At 39.1% G+C, this 16,272-nt stretch overlaps 1 protein-coding gene across 1 annotated transcript in view; it reads left to right on the forward strand.

Moving 5' to 3' along the window:
- Positions 1–337: 337 nt before the first annotated feature.
- Positions 338–16,272, forward strand: part of LOC109049423 (phosphatase and actin regulator 4A-like) — a 30,225-nt gene continuing 14,290 nt past the window's right edge. Inside the window, 5 exon segments of the mRNA XM_042745923.1 lie at positions 338–1,221; positions 10,025–10,189; positions 10,408–10,488; positions 11,537–12,454; positions 14,405–14,893. Of these exon segments, the coding sequence (XP_042601857.1) occupies positions 1,167–1,221; positions 10,025–10,189; positions 10,408–10,488; positions 11,537–12,454; positions 14,405–14,893 (1,708 nt within the window). The 5' untranslated portion in view covers positions 338–1,166.

Genomic DNA, 16,272 nt, shown 5'->3' on the forward strand with positions numbered 1-16,272 from the left:
TCCAAAAAATAACTGTGATGATACAATCTTATTGTTGTATTCAAAACATATTAGCACAATGAACTCTCATTGTGGTATTATGGTAACCAGTAACCTTTTGTAAAGGAGGCCTTGAAACTAAAACTGAAACGAGAAAATAGTTTTTGATCATAACCAAAAAATCTAACCAATTTTTGAATTAAAATAAATAAATTATGAGAAAACAATGATTTTATAATAAAATGAGTGGAATATATATAGTTAGTTTTACATCTAGTTTATGATAAACCTCACCTGTATGGTTACTTTTCACACTGTATGGATGATTTCATGCATCCACCCTGACACACCTGTTGATTTGAAAAAGTCGATTATGTTAGTCTCCACAGTAGATGTGAAGGTACAGCCTCATCTGATGACAGTTTCATTCATTCCTAACGAATACACAAAGTGGCATATACTATTCATAACATATAAAGTATGACTTTGCATATTCTCGTTAGATGTTACTGGGCAGTAGACGTGACTACGACCAGCCACATTACAATATTGCGTTGCTTAATTAAGTTTCTCATCACCATAATTGTCTGGAATTTTTCATCCTGTTTTGGTTACGCCTAGCTGTTCAGCATCAGTGTAAGTATATACTGTGAACGGTCTTCATTTCACACCCACACACACGTCAATAATCAGCCTGTCTCACTCCCTGTAACCTGAGCCCTCTATGATGTCACTTCCTGCCAGTCAAGCGCTCCACCTCAGCCCCTACTCGTGTTGCAGCCGCTCTCAGGTTACACTGCACCGTCTCATGCATTTTGGGAAATGAAGGTATGTAGCAAGCTAAGGTCAAGACCCTAAAGCTCGGCTCCCATCTCCTCCGGTCTCGCTGCAGAAAAATCCGGCACCGGGAATGAGCGGCATCCCGGCCAGCTGACGTGCTTCAGACGAGCGCCGTATGTTATTTATGAAGTCAAGGCTGCTGGGAGGGAGGGACCTTCAGGAGTTGTTGAATCGGAGCGAGCGAGCCACCAAAACAGAAGTTAACTAAGAAGGAGGGACGAATGAACGGGTCGAGTGTGAGCTCCCACAGCTAGGAGTACAGAGAATAGTGGAACTGTGTTTGCCCTCCCTGCCGCGGGACAGGCAGAGGACGGGGCGCACGGGACGCAGGGGTACAGGGCAAGATTATGGGACAGGGAGCCAGCACTCAGACTTTAAACCCGAACCCTGCCTACATAACAGGTGAGTCACTTCGGAGAAGACATGGATTCCTGAGTGTGAAGATGATGGGATGCATTTAAACGGCTTTCTCACGGTTTGTTTGAAAGCCAGACCTGTTTAGCTTTTTCCGCTGGAGGGAATCTGGTCTTCTTGCTTATGCGTGCTCATGCCAACTGTACTATTGTGAGCGATCGCAGGTGTCCGCTCATCGAGGTGAAGGAAGCAGTCAGAGGCAGGCATGGGCAGGTGGGGGGAATGTACACTAATGGAATGTGGCGGTTGTGCAATCAGACAATCTCATGTTTCTGTCAAACACGCTTCCTCTCAGATTAGACCTCACCGATGATATGAGAATGTGTAGCAGTTTCTACATTGCATCTCTTTAATCATGTATGACGATGTGTTTGGTGCGGGAGTCGAGTGCAGTAGCGCTAAAGGAGGAAACCTGTTTGTGCTGGCTGTTGCTTCAAGCTGACTCAAGTGGTTTCTTGTTGACGTCGTCTCCAGCTCTGAAAATCGCAACCCAACATGTAGCCTTGTCCTTCTTTTACTGCGTTAAAACACTGATAGAGGGTGTGGAGCTCATTCATAAAATGATTCATACCTAAATGCATTGAAAGCATCAGCTTGTATAAGAATGCTTTCGTGAATGATTCTTTTCTTAAGTTCTGAATTATTATGCTGTTGCTGCTTATACAAAATTCCAATGCACCAGTTCTTCCCAAAAGAATAAAAACACTCAATACTTGCAATTAATTTGCTGTGAATCCAAAAAAGGAGTCCATACCGATATATACTAGCAATCTTCTTTTTTATTATTGCTATAAACTGCAAAAAAAAAAGAAAAAAAGAAAAGAAAAGTGCTTAATGCATTTCAAAATCGTTTACAACCAGCTCACATTGAAGTATGCTCAACTTCATCTTAGTGTTGAATGAATTGGAAATAAAGTGTACTTGACTTTTTTCCTCTATTTTGATGGGACTGATGAACTATTATGCTGATTGATTTAAATTGATTCAAATCAACCAATTATCTCAGAGTTGATAACTAGGCGACACTTGCACAGTCACAGAGTTAAATGTGTGTACTGAGGTTGTGTGTCATACTGTTTGACATGCCTGACATTGACTAGTGTTCACAGTATCAGATGTTTTGTTTTGTTTAAAAAAATAAATAAAAGTTTTAATGGCAGCAGCATTCCATGACTCCAACAGTCAACTACAGCATTATAATTGTATTTTTGTCAAAATTATATTTTTTTTTTAGATATTTTATTTTTTTTATTTTTTTTTTTTATTTTTTGATAGTTCACTTTATATATTCTACTAACAGTAAGTAACTTTGCAGCTCCATGTCAACTAGCAGTCATTAGAGTATTAGTAGACTGTCTGCTTAATATCTTCTAACACTTTATTTTGATGGGCCCACAACATACTGACTATGAGAACATTTACAAGTATATATTAACTTGTTCTACTGACCCTAAACCTAACCTAACAGTCTACTCTGAGAGTTTTTGCAGTATTTTGCAGATTAATGAGAATTAGTTGATGTGTAGTTGCAAAGTTACTTATAGTTAGTAGAATGTCTGAAGTGGACTATCAAAATAAAGTGTAACCAATATATTAATATTGAAAATTAGTTTATGTGTAGTTTGTATTAATTATATTGTTATTAAAAAAAGTTTTTTTTATGTATTTTTATATTTTGTTTTCAACACTGATGATAATCTGAAATGTTTCTTGATTTAATGATTTCTGAAGGATCACGTGACACTGTCGAATCAGCTTTGCATCAAAGAAATGTATTATATTTGAACATTCATTCAAACAGAATACATTTGTTTTAAATTGTGATACTATTTTGCATTATGACTGTTTTACTGTATTTTCAATCAAATGAAAACACCCTTGGCGAGCAAAAGTTTTATTATTATTCTCAAATAAGCAGCAGTTGTTCTGGTGCAGCAGCACTAGTGCATACTGTCACACACACACACACACACACACACACACACACACACACACACACACTGTTCTCAAATAAGCAGCAGTTGTTCTGGTTCTGATGAGTTATGTTGTTTTAAGGTGTAGCCGTGAATCTTCTGTTTGTCCTCTATCAAACGGCATCACATGCCATACTCTTTTCTCACTTAACGTTTGATCATTGTAGTAGCGTGATCAGTTCTTCCATTGACTCTTGACCTCTGTGTTTATTTACACACACACACTGTCCTCAGCATCCGTGTGGGATGTCCTCTACCATTATCATAGCTGTACGTTACACTCAGTGAGTTCAGGCCGTCGACTCTGATCCGATTCTCATGTATGTCTCTGATATGAGAGGAATGTGCAGCCTTCCTGAAACAAAGAGCTCATTGAGGCTGAGGCAGTGCTTCGTAGAAACATTGATTGGTGTGTGTGTGTGTGTGTGTGTGTGTGTGTGTGTGTGTGTGTGTGTGTGTGTGTGTGTGTGTGTGTGTGTGTGTGTGTGTGTGTGTGTGTGTGTGTGTGTGTGTGTGTGTGTGTGTGTGTGTCAGGTGAAGATCAGTGACTGGTGTGGTTGGGTTTACCGTGGCCTGTGCTTTGATAGTGTTACATTCACTTTCATTACTTTATTATTCTGTTTTATCAAGGTTGTGGTGTCATGACAATGAGACATCTTGTTTTCTCTTGTCACTGTGCCCAAACAACACGAGGACAGTGTGTTTTTCCAGTAAGCAGTAAGTAGACCAAGTAAACCTAATAAGCAGAAACTTTAAGTGTTAGTTCACCCTTGACGTAGTGAGAATTAAGTAGACCAAGTTAAAGTCAGAAACTTAAATCTGCTAAACCTGTAGTAAAGACTGTAAAGAGATGGACCAACGAAACAGAGCAGGATTTACAAGCCTGTTTTGACCTCACTGATTGGAGTGTTTTTGAAGCTGCTACCACCAATCTGGACGAACTCACAGAGACCGTAACATCATATATTAGTTTTTGTGAGGATATATGCATTCCTACCAGGACTTATTTAACATTCAACAATGATAAGCCATGGTTTACAGCAAAACTCAGACATCTTCGTCAGGCCAAAGAGGATGCCTACAGAAATGGGGACAGAGTCTTGTACAATCAGGCCAGGAACACACTGAACAAAGAGATTAGAGCGGCTAAAAAGACCTACGCTAAAAAGTTGGAAGACCAGTTTACTTCCAACGACTCAACTTCAGTGTGGAGTGGACTGAGAGCCATCACTAATTACAAGACACCATCCTACTGCACTGAGGCTAATCAACGACTTGTTAACGACCTGAATGAGTTTTATTGTAGATTTGAAACCCCCAACACCCATTCTGACCATCTCTCTACACAACCGTTAACACCTCCTGCAATCCCCCTCTCCACACCTCCTGCTCTTCAAATCTGTGAAGATGATGTGCGCCAGGTCTTCAGGAAGAACAAAAGAAGAAAAGCACCAGGCCCAGATGGCGTTACACCAGCCTGTTTGAAAACCTGTGCTGACCAGCTGGCCCCCATCTTTTCACAGATCTTCAACAGATCTCTGGAGTTGTGTGAAGTGCCTTCCTGCTTCAAACGCTCCACCATCATCCCCATTCCAAAGAAACCCAAGATTACAGGACTTAACGACTACAGACCTGTGGCTCTAACATCTGTCGTCATGAAGTCGTTTGAAAAACTGGTTCTGGCTTATCTGAAGGACATCACTGGACCCTTACTGGACCCCCTGCAGTTTGCTTACCGAGCAAACAGGTCTGTGGATGATGCAATCAACATGGGATTGCACTTCATCCTGCAACATCTGGACAAAACAGGGACTTATGTGAGGATCCTGTTTGTGGACTTCAGTTCGGCTTTCAACACCATCATCCCAACAGTCCTCCAGACCAAACTGACCCAGCTCTCTGTTCCTAGTTCTATCTGTCAGTGGATCACCAGCTTTCTGACAGATAGGCAACAGCTAGTGAGACTGGGGAAATTCATGTCCAACAGCTGCTCCACCAACACTGGTGCCCCTCAGGGATGTGTTCTCTCCCCCCCTGCTCTTCTCGCTGTACACCAACGACTGCACCTCAAAAGACCCCTTTGTCAAGCTCCTGAAGTTTGCAGACGACACCACACTCATCGGTCTCATCCAGGACGGTGACGAGTCTGCTTACAGACAAGAGGTTGAGCAGCTGGCTGTCTGGTGCAGTCTTAACAACCTGGAGCTGAACACGCTCAAAACAGTGGAGATGATCGTGGACTTCAGAAGAAACCCCCCTGCACTCCCCCCACTCACCATCATGAACAGCACTGTGGCTGCAGTGGAGTCATTCAGATTCCTGGGAACCACCATCTCTCAGGACCTGAAGTGGGACAATCACATTGACTCCATTGTTAAAAAGGCCCAACAAAGGTTGTACTTCCTTCGCCAGCTGAGGAAGTTTAACCTGCCACAGGAGCTGCTGAAACAGTTCTACTCAGCCGTCATTGAGTCTGTACTGTGCACTTCAATAACTGTATGGTTTGGTTCAGCTACAAAATCAGACATCAGAAGACTACAGAGAACGGTTCGGACTGCTGAAAGGATTATTGGTACTCCCCTGCCCACCCTTCAAGAACTGTATACATCCAGAGTGAGGAAAAGGGCTCAGAAAATCACTCTGGATCCCTCACACCCAAGTTACCCCATCTTTGAACTCTTGCCATCTGGCCGGCGCTTCAGAGCCGCAAATACCAGGACAGTCAGGCACAAGAACAGTTTCTTCCCCCAGGCAATCTACCTCATGAACAGTTAAATGTTCCCCACTTATACAATAAAAATGTGCAATATCCTTATATTTATTTGTTACCCCTTCATCCTAGTACATCCCTGCATCTTACTCAATCCAATTCCATTATCATTTATAGCACAATTGTTTATACACTTATTTATCTGCAAAGGGTTTTTATTTTTTATTTTTTTGACTGTGTGTTGTTGTCTTTTGTGTACTGGAAGCTTATGTCACTAAAACAAATTCCTTGTATGCGCAAGCATACTTGGCAATAAAGCTCTTTCTGATTCTGATTCTGATTCTGATTCTGATCTGATTGTGTTAGTTCACCCTTGACAGATGACGGAAATGAGAGAAAAGAGTTTATTATATTTGAAATATGGATATTTTTCTTACAAAAACGCGTGCATTCGCTACAGGAGGCCTTTATTCACCCCCTGGAGACATGTGAGGCATGTTTTATCATGAAAGCGTGCGCTTTAATTGACAACTTGTGGACTGTTGAACAGAAACACCCACCCACTACAATGGTAGAGCTTGGAATAGCCAGGACAATTTTTAATATAACTCTGACTGGATTCGTCTGAAAGAAGAAAGTCACATACACCTAGGATGCCTCGAGGGTGAGGAAAACACAAGATATTTTTGGGTGAACTAGCCCTTTAAAGGGGAATGTGTAGGACTTTGTAAATGAAGGTGTATAGGAGTCTGTTTTTGGATGCCTTGTCATTGACCAGTCAGATGTGAGCTTTCATCGCTGTTTACATCTTTTCACTGTAACAGCTAGACTTTCATCGTCGGAGTTCGTAGTTTTTGACTTGAGGGTGTATTTGTGTGTTTTTAAAGGTTTTTCCACATGTGTAAAGTGTTTTCGTTAGAAAAATCCCATTTGAGTGATGTAAACGTAGTCTGTGTGCTGTCAAACCCTTGCCAGATCAGTTAAGAGCATCTAGGTACAATGTAGCTGCCAAAACCCATAAACATTCCAAAGCGCCCCGTGTGTCATACACAACCTGCCTTGTCTTGTGTCTTCAGACCAGTTTAACCTTCTCTGTCTCATTATTCATGCTAAATAATAATAATCCTGCAGATTTGCTTTATTCAACATCAAGAAGATCAGGCCTTTTCTTTTGGAAAATGCTGCACAACTCCTTGTTCAAGCTTTTGTTCTTTCCAGGCTGGACTATTGCAATGCTCTCTGGACAGGTCTTCCAGTCAGCTCTGTCAAACCTTTACAATGAATCCAGAACACGGCAGCAAGATACATTTTTAATGAGCCGAAAAGAATGCACGTCACACCTCTGTTTATCAATTTGGACTGGCTGCTACAAAACCACTACTACTGGCTCTGCACCCCTTTACTTAAGTTCATTACTTCAGAGTTATGTGCCCTCTAGAAGCTTGCGTTCTGCAAGTGAACGTTGCTTTATTATGCCATCCCAAAGAAGCACAAAATCACTTTCACAGACTTTTTCATTAACTGTTCCTTCCTGGTGGAATGAGCTGCCCAACTCAGAGCAGCTGAGTCCTTACCCATCTTCAAGAATCGGCTAAAAACACATCTCTTCCATCTTTATTTGACCCTCTAACTCTAGCACTCTCTATTCTAATTCTATTCTTAAAAAATAAATAAATAAATAAAATAAAATAAAATAAAACACTTGTCCCCATTTAGACTTGCACTCTATTCATTTGCTGCTTGTTTTCTTAAAAAAATAAATAAACTAACACTAGCTTTCTAATCTTTTTGTATTCTATCTTTTTTCTTTTCATTTATTATACAATTGACAAAAGCAAAAGAGACCTCTAACACTAGCTTGCTCTAATCTTTTTCTGTTGTATCTGTTTTTTTCTTTTTATTATATTATTTAAAAAAAAAAAACCTTTCTACGTGTGCTGCGTTAAGCTAACTGAGACTTGTTATAGCACTTATATATCATTGCTCTCATGTTGATTTTGATTTCTTTCCATTGTCCTCATTTGTAATCTTTGGATAAAAGCGTCTGCTAAATGACTAAATGTAAATGTAAATAGACATCATTTGGACAGTGAATAGCACAGCCTTCTCTTTCCTATGTTACAAAATCTAAGCATTTGTTCAAACAAGGGAAAAATGGCATGTACTGTGGATTCTATGGAGCAAGCAAAGAGGAAACAAGAACGTTTTTGTATTTTTCCCTTTACTCAAAACACATTTAGTTATGCTTCATTTTACAATTTACTATCCAAAATATGTCCGATGCTAAACATGCTGGGTACTAGAAATTAATTGCCCAGTTATGTTGACAAAATTGTTTATATAGTCCAAAACAAACTGATTAAGTTATCTTTAATTTTTTAGATTTAAGTGGATTAAACCTAAATGTTTTATCAGAATTAAATTAAGCCTAGACATGACGGTTTTAAGTGAAGTTTTAATATTTTGGATAAGTTTTGGTATTGTGGATGGAAACACATTTATATAATGAGCCACAAATTCATAAATCATGGGAATAAATTCGAATAGATATGACGGTAATTTTTATGTTGTTGGCTCTGTAGGAATCTGTATGATTTAATAAGAACTCTGACCCAGCAAACAATTAACTGTTTCTGTTTAGAAACTAAAGGTCTAAAGACCATTATTATTTTATTTTATAGACCTTAACTTGTATTCAGCTCTCTGTTTTACCATAATAGCTAATCATGTTAACCCAACATCAATTAACAGGATCTATGGTTAGTGTAGATCTTTATATGCTGGTTCAATCTGCACTGTCACCAGCTGATTGTCTGAAATGCACATTGAAGGGTTGCACCTCTCAGATTCCTGCGGGATGTTGTGAAACTGGCCTGGTGGCTTGATGTGCCATGGTTAGGTCTAGTTATGGTATTATTTACTGAAGCACAACTTTATACAGTCCATAATGTAACCTGTGCTTATGAATACAGGTAGAGGGTTTAGTAGCAGCTTAGCTGGGTGTCACTGTGCGTAAACTGTTTGGCGGTTTGTAAATCACCCTGAGCTCATGGCTTGTTTGAGTAAGAGTTTCAGTATCCATATAACCGCCCACTGTTGTTACATGTGACTCATGAGGCTGTTGAAAGAGTTGTAATTGTTTTGTTAATCCATTTTAGCAAAATATTGCACTGTTATGCGACAGACTATAAATGTTTAGGCAATTACAGTTACTATGGCAAGTATGTACCGAGTCTTATCTTAAGAAACCGAGTCTGCTTTCTTTTTCTCTCGCTGTGAATGTGTAGCAGTGCAGTGGGTGTGTTGTGTTACTCAGGTTTCTGAAGTGAGTCAGTGGCCGGGCCAATGCGCTAGTGTTGTTATTATTTTCACGTGTAACGTCTCACTGTTATATAACAGGTGCTTTGACCATCATCATGCCTGGATGTCCTGTAGCTTGATTCGCATCGTTTGTTGAATTGTATCTAGAGCATTCTTACAGTCTTAGATTGGATATATGACAGGGTTCATTATGAAAAGATTGTCACGTAACACAAAAGTAATCCATGGGAGGCTGTGTGTTGCAGTAATTTTACATGCACCACACAAAGAGCTATTAGTTGAATTCATTTTGGTGGTGTTTGCATATTCTGACTAGTATGTATTGAGACACAATCTGAGATTTTAAAGTTTTAATATGACAGTTTGGTATTAAATAACATTTGAGTGCTATTCATATGACAAATATATGAAATACATTCTGCTTTACGCTAATATACAACAGTATTTTACAGCTGCGCACAACCTTAGAATTAGAATGTTATTTTAATTTTACTTTATTGTCTTATATTTTTCCTTGTTAATGTCTGATTAGTAATTTCAATTTAATTCAAGTTTATTTGTATAGCGCTTTTCACAATACAAATCGTTGCAAAGCAGCTTTACAGAAAATGAATGTTTCTACATTATATTTATCAGTAGCTGTGGTCAAGTTGATGTCCATTTGGCAGAAATGTACAGTAAAAAGCATGCAGTTAGTTAAAAGCATGTAATCAAACAAGTAATGAATTATAAAATACAAAACAGGCCTGGAACCAACTTCTCTGTCTTTCCTCCTGCTCCTCCCCAGATGATGAAGTGGATCATAGTGTGCCAGAGAGTGATGGAGCACCTCCAGGAGCGGGAACCCCTTCGGCGAAGGGCAAGGGCAAGTTCTCCGGCCTGGGCAAGATCTTCAAACCCTGGAAGTGGAGGAAGAAGAAAAGCAGTGACAAGTTCAAGGAAACATCAGAAGGTCTGTTGATTACCGACTCTCAGTCTACACTAAACGAATACAGTTATATTATAATGCCATATCTGTTGAAAACTGAATTCTGATGTGAATATTTTTTAATTATAATAAGTTACAGTAATAAGTTTTGATGTGTTATTAATGAAATTTAGGATTCTCTTAAACTCAGTGTCTTTCAAAACCAGTGGCTTAAGTGATTGTGTGTCTTTCTGAATGATCAGTGTTGGAGAGGAAGATTTCGATGAGGAAGCCCAGAGAGGAGCTGATAGAGCGAGGGTTACTGAAGGACGTCCCAGAGAATGGTACGGCAACCTAACTTGATTGCTCAAAATCAAATTGCTTGAAAGTAGTGGTCGACCGATATATAGCCAAGGCCGATATATCGGCCGATATTTGCCATTTTTCAAATATCGGCATCGGCCGCTAAGTTTTTCTGCTTGGCCGCTGTGTTTGAGGCGGGACTTTTATTTTGTTTATTTATTCATTTTTCAAATATCGGCATCTGCACACAAACTTCCCAGAATACTGAGTTTTCTGTTGGTTACAGTGTTTACTTCTTTTTATATGTATTTTTATTAAATATTTATTTATTTGTGAAAAATACTTTGTCATCTAAAGTTTAAGTATGTTTATTTTACACATATTTATTATTTTGAAAAATCCATTGTCAAATGATGTTTATTTTAAAACTTCTTAAATAGTAATAATCCATTGTCATGTGTTTTATATCTTCCCCCCTGCTTTCCAAGATATCGGCATCGGCTGTCAAAAAACCAATATCGGTCGACCACTACTTGAAAGGTTTCGTGAGATTCATTCCATCGTAAACAGAGCATATTTGTATGTATCATGCGCTGAATTGTCTGTAAGATCATAGAGTTTTTGCGTTGTGGTGTTATTTTAATGACATTTCGGCACATGATGCATGAAAATATGCTCTGGATTATTTTTCTCAGGATTCTTTGTCTTTATGGTGGTAATTCTCTGACTTTTTCATACTGAAATAATTCAGTTAAAACCAAGTAACCAAGTCCATTTTGATTTCATGGTGACTTAAAAATTATGATTTTTAGTCCTGGAGAAGCCAATGATAAAGTCTTAAAATCTTTCAAATCTGTAGAGAAAATACATTTTTCTACAACATTACACTGGCTAATTATATGATCTTAAATTAAACCAAATTTTCTTTGAACTTTTCATAACCTGGAAAAGATGTGTAAAACCCTCTTCTGAGCATCTGTAATATTAAGTTTTGCATCATTTTATACTTTCAAGTATCCAGTCTGACACATTGTTTTTCTTTGTTCTGTTGCATTCTGTCTCAAAATCCGTTATCTACATCTGTTTCAGAGAGTAATGACGTGAATCACAAAGCTCCTACGGTGAAGAACGGCCACACTGCTCCAGTGCCTGGAGAGCGCAGGTCAGACACAGGCTCAGAGGTCAAGGGGCCATCTTCACGGCCACAAGGAGAAGAACACAGGAACAGCCTCGTACCTGAACCGGAGCGCCGCAACCGAGCGCCCTCCGATGTCAGTCGCAACCGTCAGCCGCTGGACGTGGACGCTCGGACGCGGTTACCACCTGAAACGGACCGACGCAGCCGACTGGAGTCAGACATGGAGAGACCAGCAGGATCTTTACAGAGAGAAAGACAAGGACAGGAGGAGGGACGATATCGGCGGGAGGAAAGAGACGAGAAAACGAGCAGGGACAGAGAACGACGGGATAGAAAAGACGACAGGGAAGGAAGAGGTGAACGCAAAGATGACAGAGACAGACGAGACAGGAGGCCGGATAAAGAAGACTGGCATGGAAAAGGTGAGCGAGATGAGCGTGAGAAAGAGAGGAGGAATGACAGAGAAAAGCGGGAAGAGAAAGACTGGAGAGAAAACAGGGACAGGAAACAACCACGAGACAGGAAAGAGGATCACGAAAGACGGGAAGAGCCAGAGAGAGTAGACGAGCGAGAGCGGAAGGAGCAGAGCGAGAGGAGGGAAGACAGGGAAAGAAGAGAGGAACGGGATAGACGTGAGGAGAGAGACAGAAAAGATGAGAGAGATAGGAGAGACGTCAGGAGGCCAGAGCCTGTGAAACAGGTGTCTGATGGGAAACTCTTCCGGCCTCAGTCAGAACAAGACATGCGGCCCATTCTTCAGAAGAGCTCGTCTGACATTGGACAGAAGGTCCGGCCCGTTTCAGAGGCCATCCAGAGCAGCACACTGCCACGACACACACCTGCAGAGGAGGAAACAAGGGCACGGACAGGTAAACTCTCACCCAGCTCACTTCATTCCTACATTTGTGGGCTCATAAAATGCAATAAAGGCATCACTCAAAACTCTGATTCTTAATAGAAGTTTTAATATTCACATACATCTAAGGCCGGATAAATTATTAAAGGTTATACCTTGTGCTGGAAAATAGCTTACAATTTGAAAATTCAGACTTGGTTTCATATCAAAAGTAACAAAGCACAAAGTGTTTTACGATTATTCGCTGGCTGGCGTGTTACAAATAATGTTTAGTGAAGTTTTGATCTGATGTTGAACACATTTAAATTAATAATTAGCACACAAATGCATGTGTATATATTTCAGAGAAATGTGTTATTTTTATATATTAAATGTATTTATTTATTTATAATATAAATTATATAAATATAAATATAGATCTGTAAATATTTTCTAAATATATACTGCCTGTGTGTGTATTTATATATACGCATAATAAATATACACAGAACACACACATATATTATGCAAACAAAATGTTTTATTTTGGATGCGATTAATCGCGAATAATCGTTTGACATCACTAAACAAAATGCATTTTGCAATACAATCTGAATTCAGCACTAGAGGTCACATTTTTGTGAATTTCTGCAGGCGAAATCCAGTCGTTTCAGTAGGAATCACGCGATGGTCAACAAATAATGATTTTTTTTTTTTTTATGGGCAATATAAAGCCATATATACAAGATATCACATTATTCAATTTAATGATAGTAAAAGCACATGCATAACAGTTGCTAAAATGTATTGATTTTATGTAATATTTAATAAATGAGAAATAAATAATTTGAAAGTGAATACATATAAAAAAATATAAATTTATATATAATATAATATAAATAACTAGAACTTGATGAAAAATAAATCTGTACAATATATCGATGGATTTATTGCTTTGCCAATATATTGGTCAACCACTATTCAAGTCAGCCATTGAATTCACCGTGTAGACCACCAGAAAACTGCTTCTGTGTGAGCTGTGATTCATACATCGATCGTTGACAATGGACCTTTTTTGCCTGTTGAAAAAACAATAGTTAAGAGAGAGTTGGCTTCATTTTTGAAACAGCTACTTTTAATTAAGTGTTTTAATAAACTAGACACTCCAGTTGTTTTTAAAGAGTTTAAAAGCAAAATTCCAATTATTGTTTATTTGTATCGGCCCACGAAGTTCAATATTGGAGCGTCCGTTGTATAGGTTTTTTTTTTTTTTTTTTTTTTTTTTTTTTTTTTTTTATAAATAAGCCTGGAATTACAGTTTAGGTCTGTTACAAGAACATTTAAATTTATTGGCATCTTATTTTCATAACCTTTTTTTGTTGTTGTTGTTTTTTTGCCTGCCGCCTCTTATTAGCTCTTTAGCCTGTCTGCCAAATAAATGGGATCATAATAGACTTCATTGTGGTGTCCATCAAAGTCTTGTTTTTGTAATCAGTAGACATTTACAGTAGGGTTACAAATACATTTGCTTAAGCTCTTTAAAGCAGCTTATATCATGTTCTTGAGAGACAGCTTAGCTGTACACCCTCTATTTCAAGAGTTTGAGTGCTGATCATACAGTTTATGCAGTTGTATTGCTAGATCTGCAGAACTTCACTATGCACTATTTTGCTCACGGCACAGCGATGGTAAAGACCCCATGAAACAGCTGGATTCCCGTATTGGCTATTGAAGGATATGACAACCGTGTAGCCCTAAGTATACATTTTAAGTTATTTTTGTCAACATTGGGCATATAGATGCCCTCAAAACACAATACTTCCATTTTGACTTCATGGGGTCTTTAAAGCGTTTAGCTGTCACCCTGCTCACATGCCTTGCCTGATTTACTCATGCCTGCTGTTGTGATTGTGCTGTGCACCTGTGTGTGTTTTGTTATTTGTGTTTATGTATGTTTGTGCATGTGTCTTGTGCTCACCCTTAGGATCAGTGGGTGTGCGGTTTATTCCTGAGCCCAAACCTGCACCAAGTGCCTCCACTAAAGACTCCCAGCCGCACCCTAAACAGGCCATTCTCCCTCCCAAATGGCTGATGGCGTCTTCCTCCTCCTCCACTGAGACTCCTCCAGTCCCATCCTCCTCCTCTTCGTCATCATCATCATCTTCATCCTCATCCTCTGTTCCCCCCATTGCTAAGCCACCACCACGGACTGTGTCTTTAAAAGTAGACGACTCCACCCGAAGTAATCCCATTCCTCCCGTTACAGCAGGAGACCATGAAGCTCCGCCCACTGTTTCCACCCATTCTACCCCTCCCACTGTTCCCGCCCACTCTACCCCTCCCACTCTTCCTGCCCACTCTACCCCACCCACTGTCTCCGCCCACCCCAACCCTCCTGCCCCTACTGCCCCTAAACAGCCGCCAGTGCCCCCTCCCAAACCCTCCCATCACAACAGCAACACTGCACTGCAAGGTGAGTCAGTTTTTGTCCTGTCAGCTTTCGCCCCAAAACTGCAACTGTGAAGTATATGTGGCTTCATGCTGCTTTCTTGAGTGGACTCTACTGTGCAGAATGATAAAAGCACGACCTGTTCAAAATGTCGTAACCAAGCAGTTTTCCCACGCCCATAGAAAACCTGGATCTATCAGCTGGGATTTAAAATAGTGATTTCAAAGCCTGGAAATATCAGAGGGCATTAATACAATCTTCATATAGTCATTATGCCAGTTTTTCTATGATACTGGTAATGCTTTAAAAATCATTATTGAGTAGGATTTTTTATTTTATTTTTTTAAATCCTTTAATTATGAATGGCTGGAAGAATTATGGAAAATCCTTGTTTCAAAGGTGTGTGGGAACTGTATCTCGAGGAACTGGCTGGTGCCAGATTCACATAAAGCTTAAGGAAAAAGTTTCTAACAAGGTCATAGAAATATATTTCTAAGTGCAATTCTTTAAAAATTCTTAAGAAGTTTTTAAATATATTCTTAATAATATTGTATTGTTTTCCAAAGAAGCAAATGATTGTTTTGTGAATGTTGCTGTTATTGTCTGCACAAACATATTCTGTGTTACATGTATCATTTAAATTATGGAGACAGATTTGATGTGGTGGGGACATGTCTCACCTGTAAATGAACTGTGAATGTGTCGTATATTTGTGTGTGTGTGTGTGTATGGTCACCAATTTGAGTTATTCCATATCATATCAGGCATACTCATAATGACTGATCATTGTTTACATGATCAACCATCGATGTCACTTTAAGACCTGTTAAAGGCTATCCTGACTTTAAGAGGATTTAGTTATTTTTAAGAATGTTCTTTTTTAGGAATTAAAATTTTGTCTTGAGCAGTCTTTAGAAAAAAAAAGGTAAGAACAGTGTTCATGGGAAAACAAATATTCTAAACATTATTCTTAAGTTAGAAAATAAGAGGAAAATATCAGTTAAGAACATTTTTTTTGTTTGTTTGTTTTTGTTTTTGTTTTTTTTTCTTAAAATGATTTGTGACTCCAGTCCTGGGCGGTTGTGTTCAGTACCCAGCCATGCAGCACAGTACTGTAAGCAGCTGAGTCTGGACGGTCTCCATATATAGCGTACACGTCCCTGACTCTGTACATTGTCTTGTCTTCCTCGTGGATTGCCATTCTGTAGATAGTTTTCCATGCACCTCCTGCCTGTGTGGTCATACTGTGCTTTCGTTGTATCAGTAATCGGCTAAATTATTTCCTATCCTGCAGTGTATTGTTTTGACTCAATACAGATTCATATTTAATTCATATTTAATCAACAGAGCTTCATTTTACTGGTGATACAACCTTCATTCATTCATGACAGAGACATACATGA

This window comes from Cyprinus carpio, chromosome B19 (assembly GCF_018340385.1).
Source record: "Cyprinus carpio isolate SPL01 chromosome B19, ASM1834038v1, whole genome shotgun sequence".
Lineage (NCBI taxonomy): Eukaryota > Metazoa > Chordata > Actinopteri > Cypriniformes > Cyprinidae > Cyprinus > Cyprinus carpio.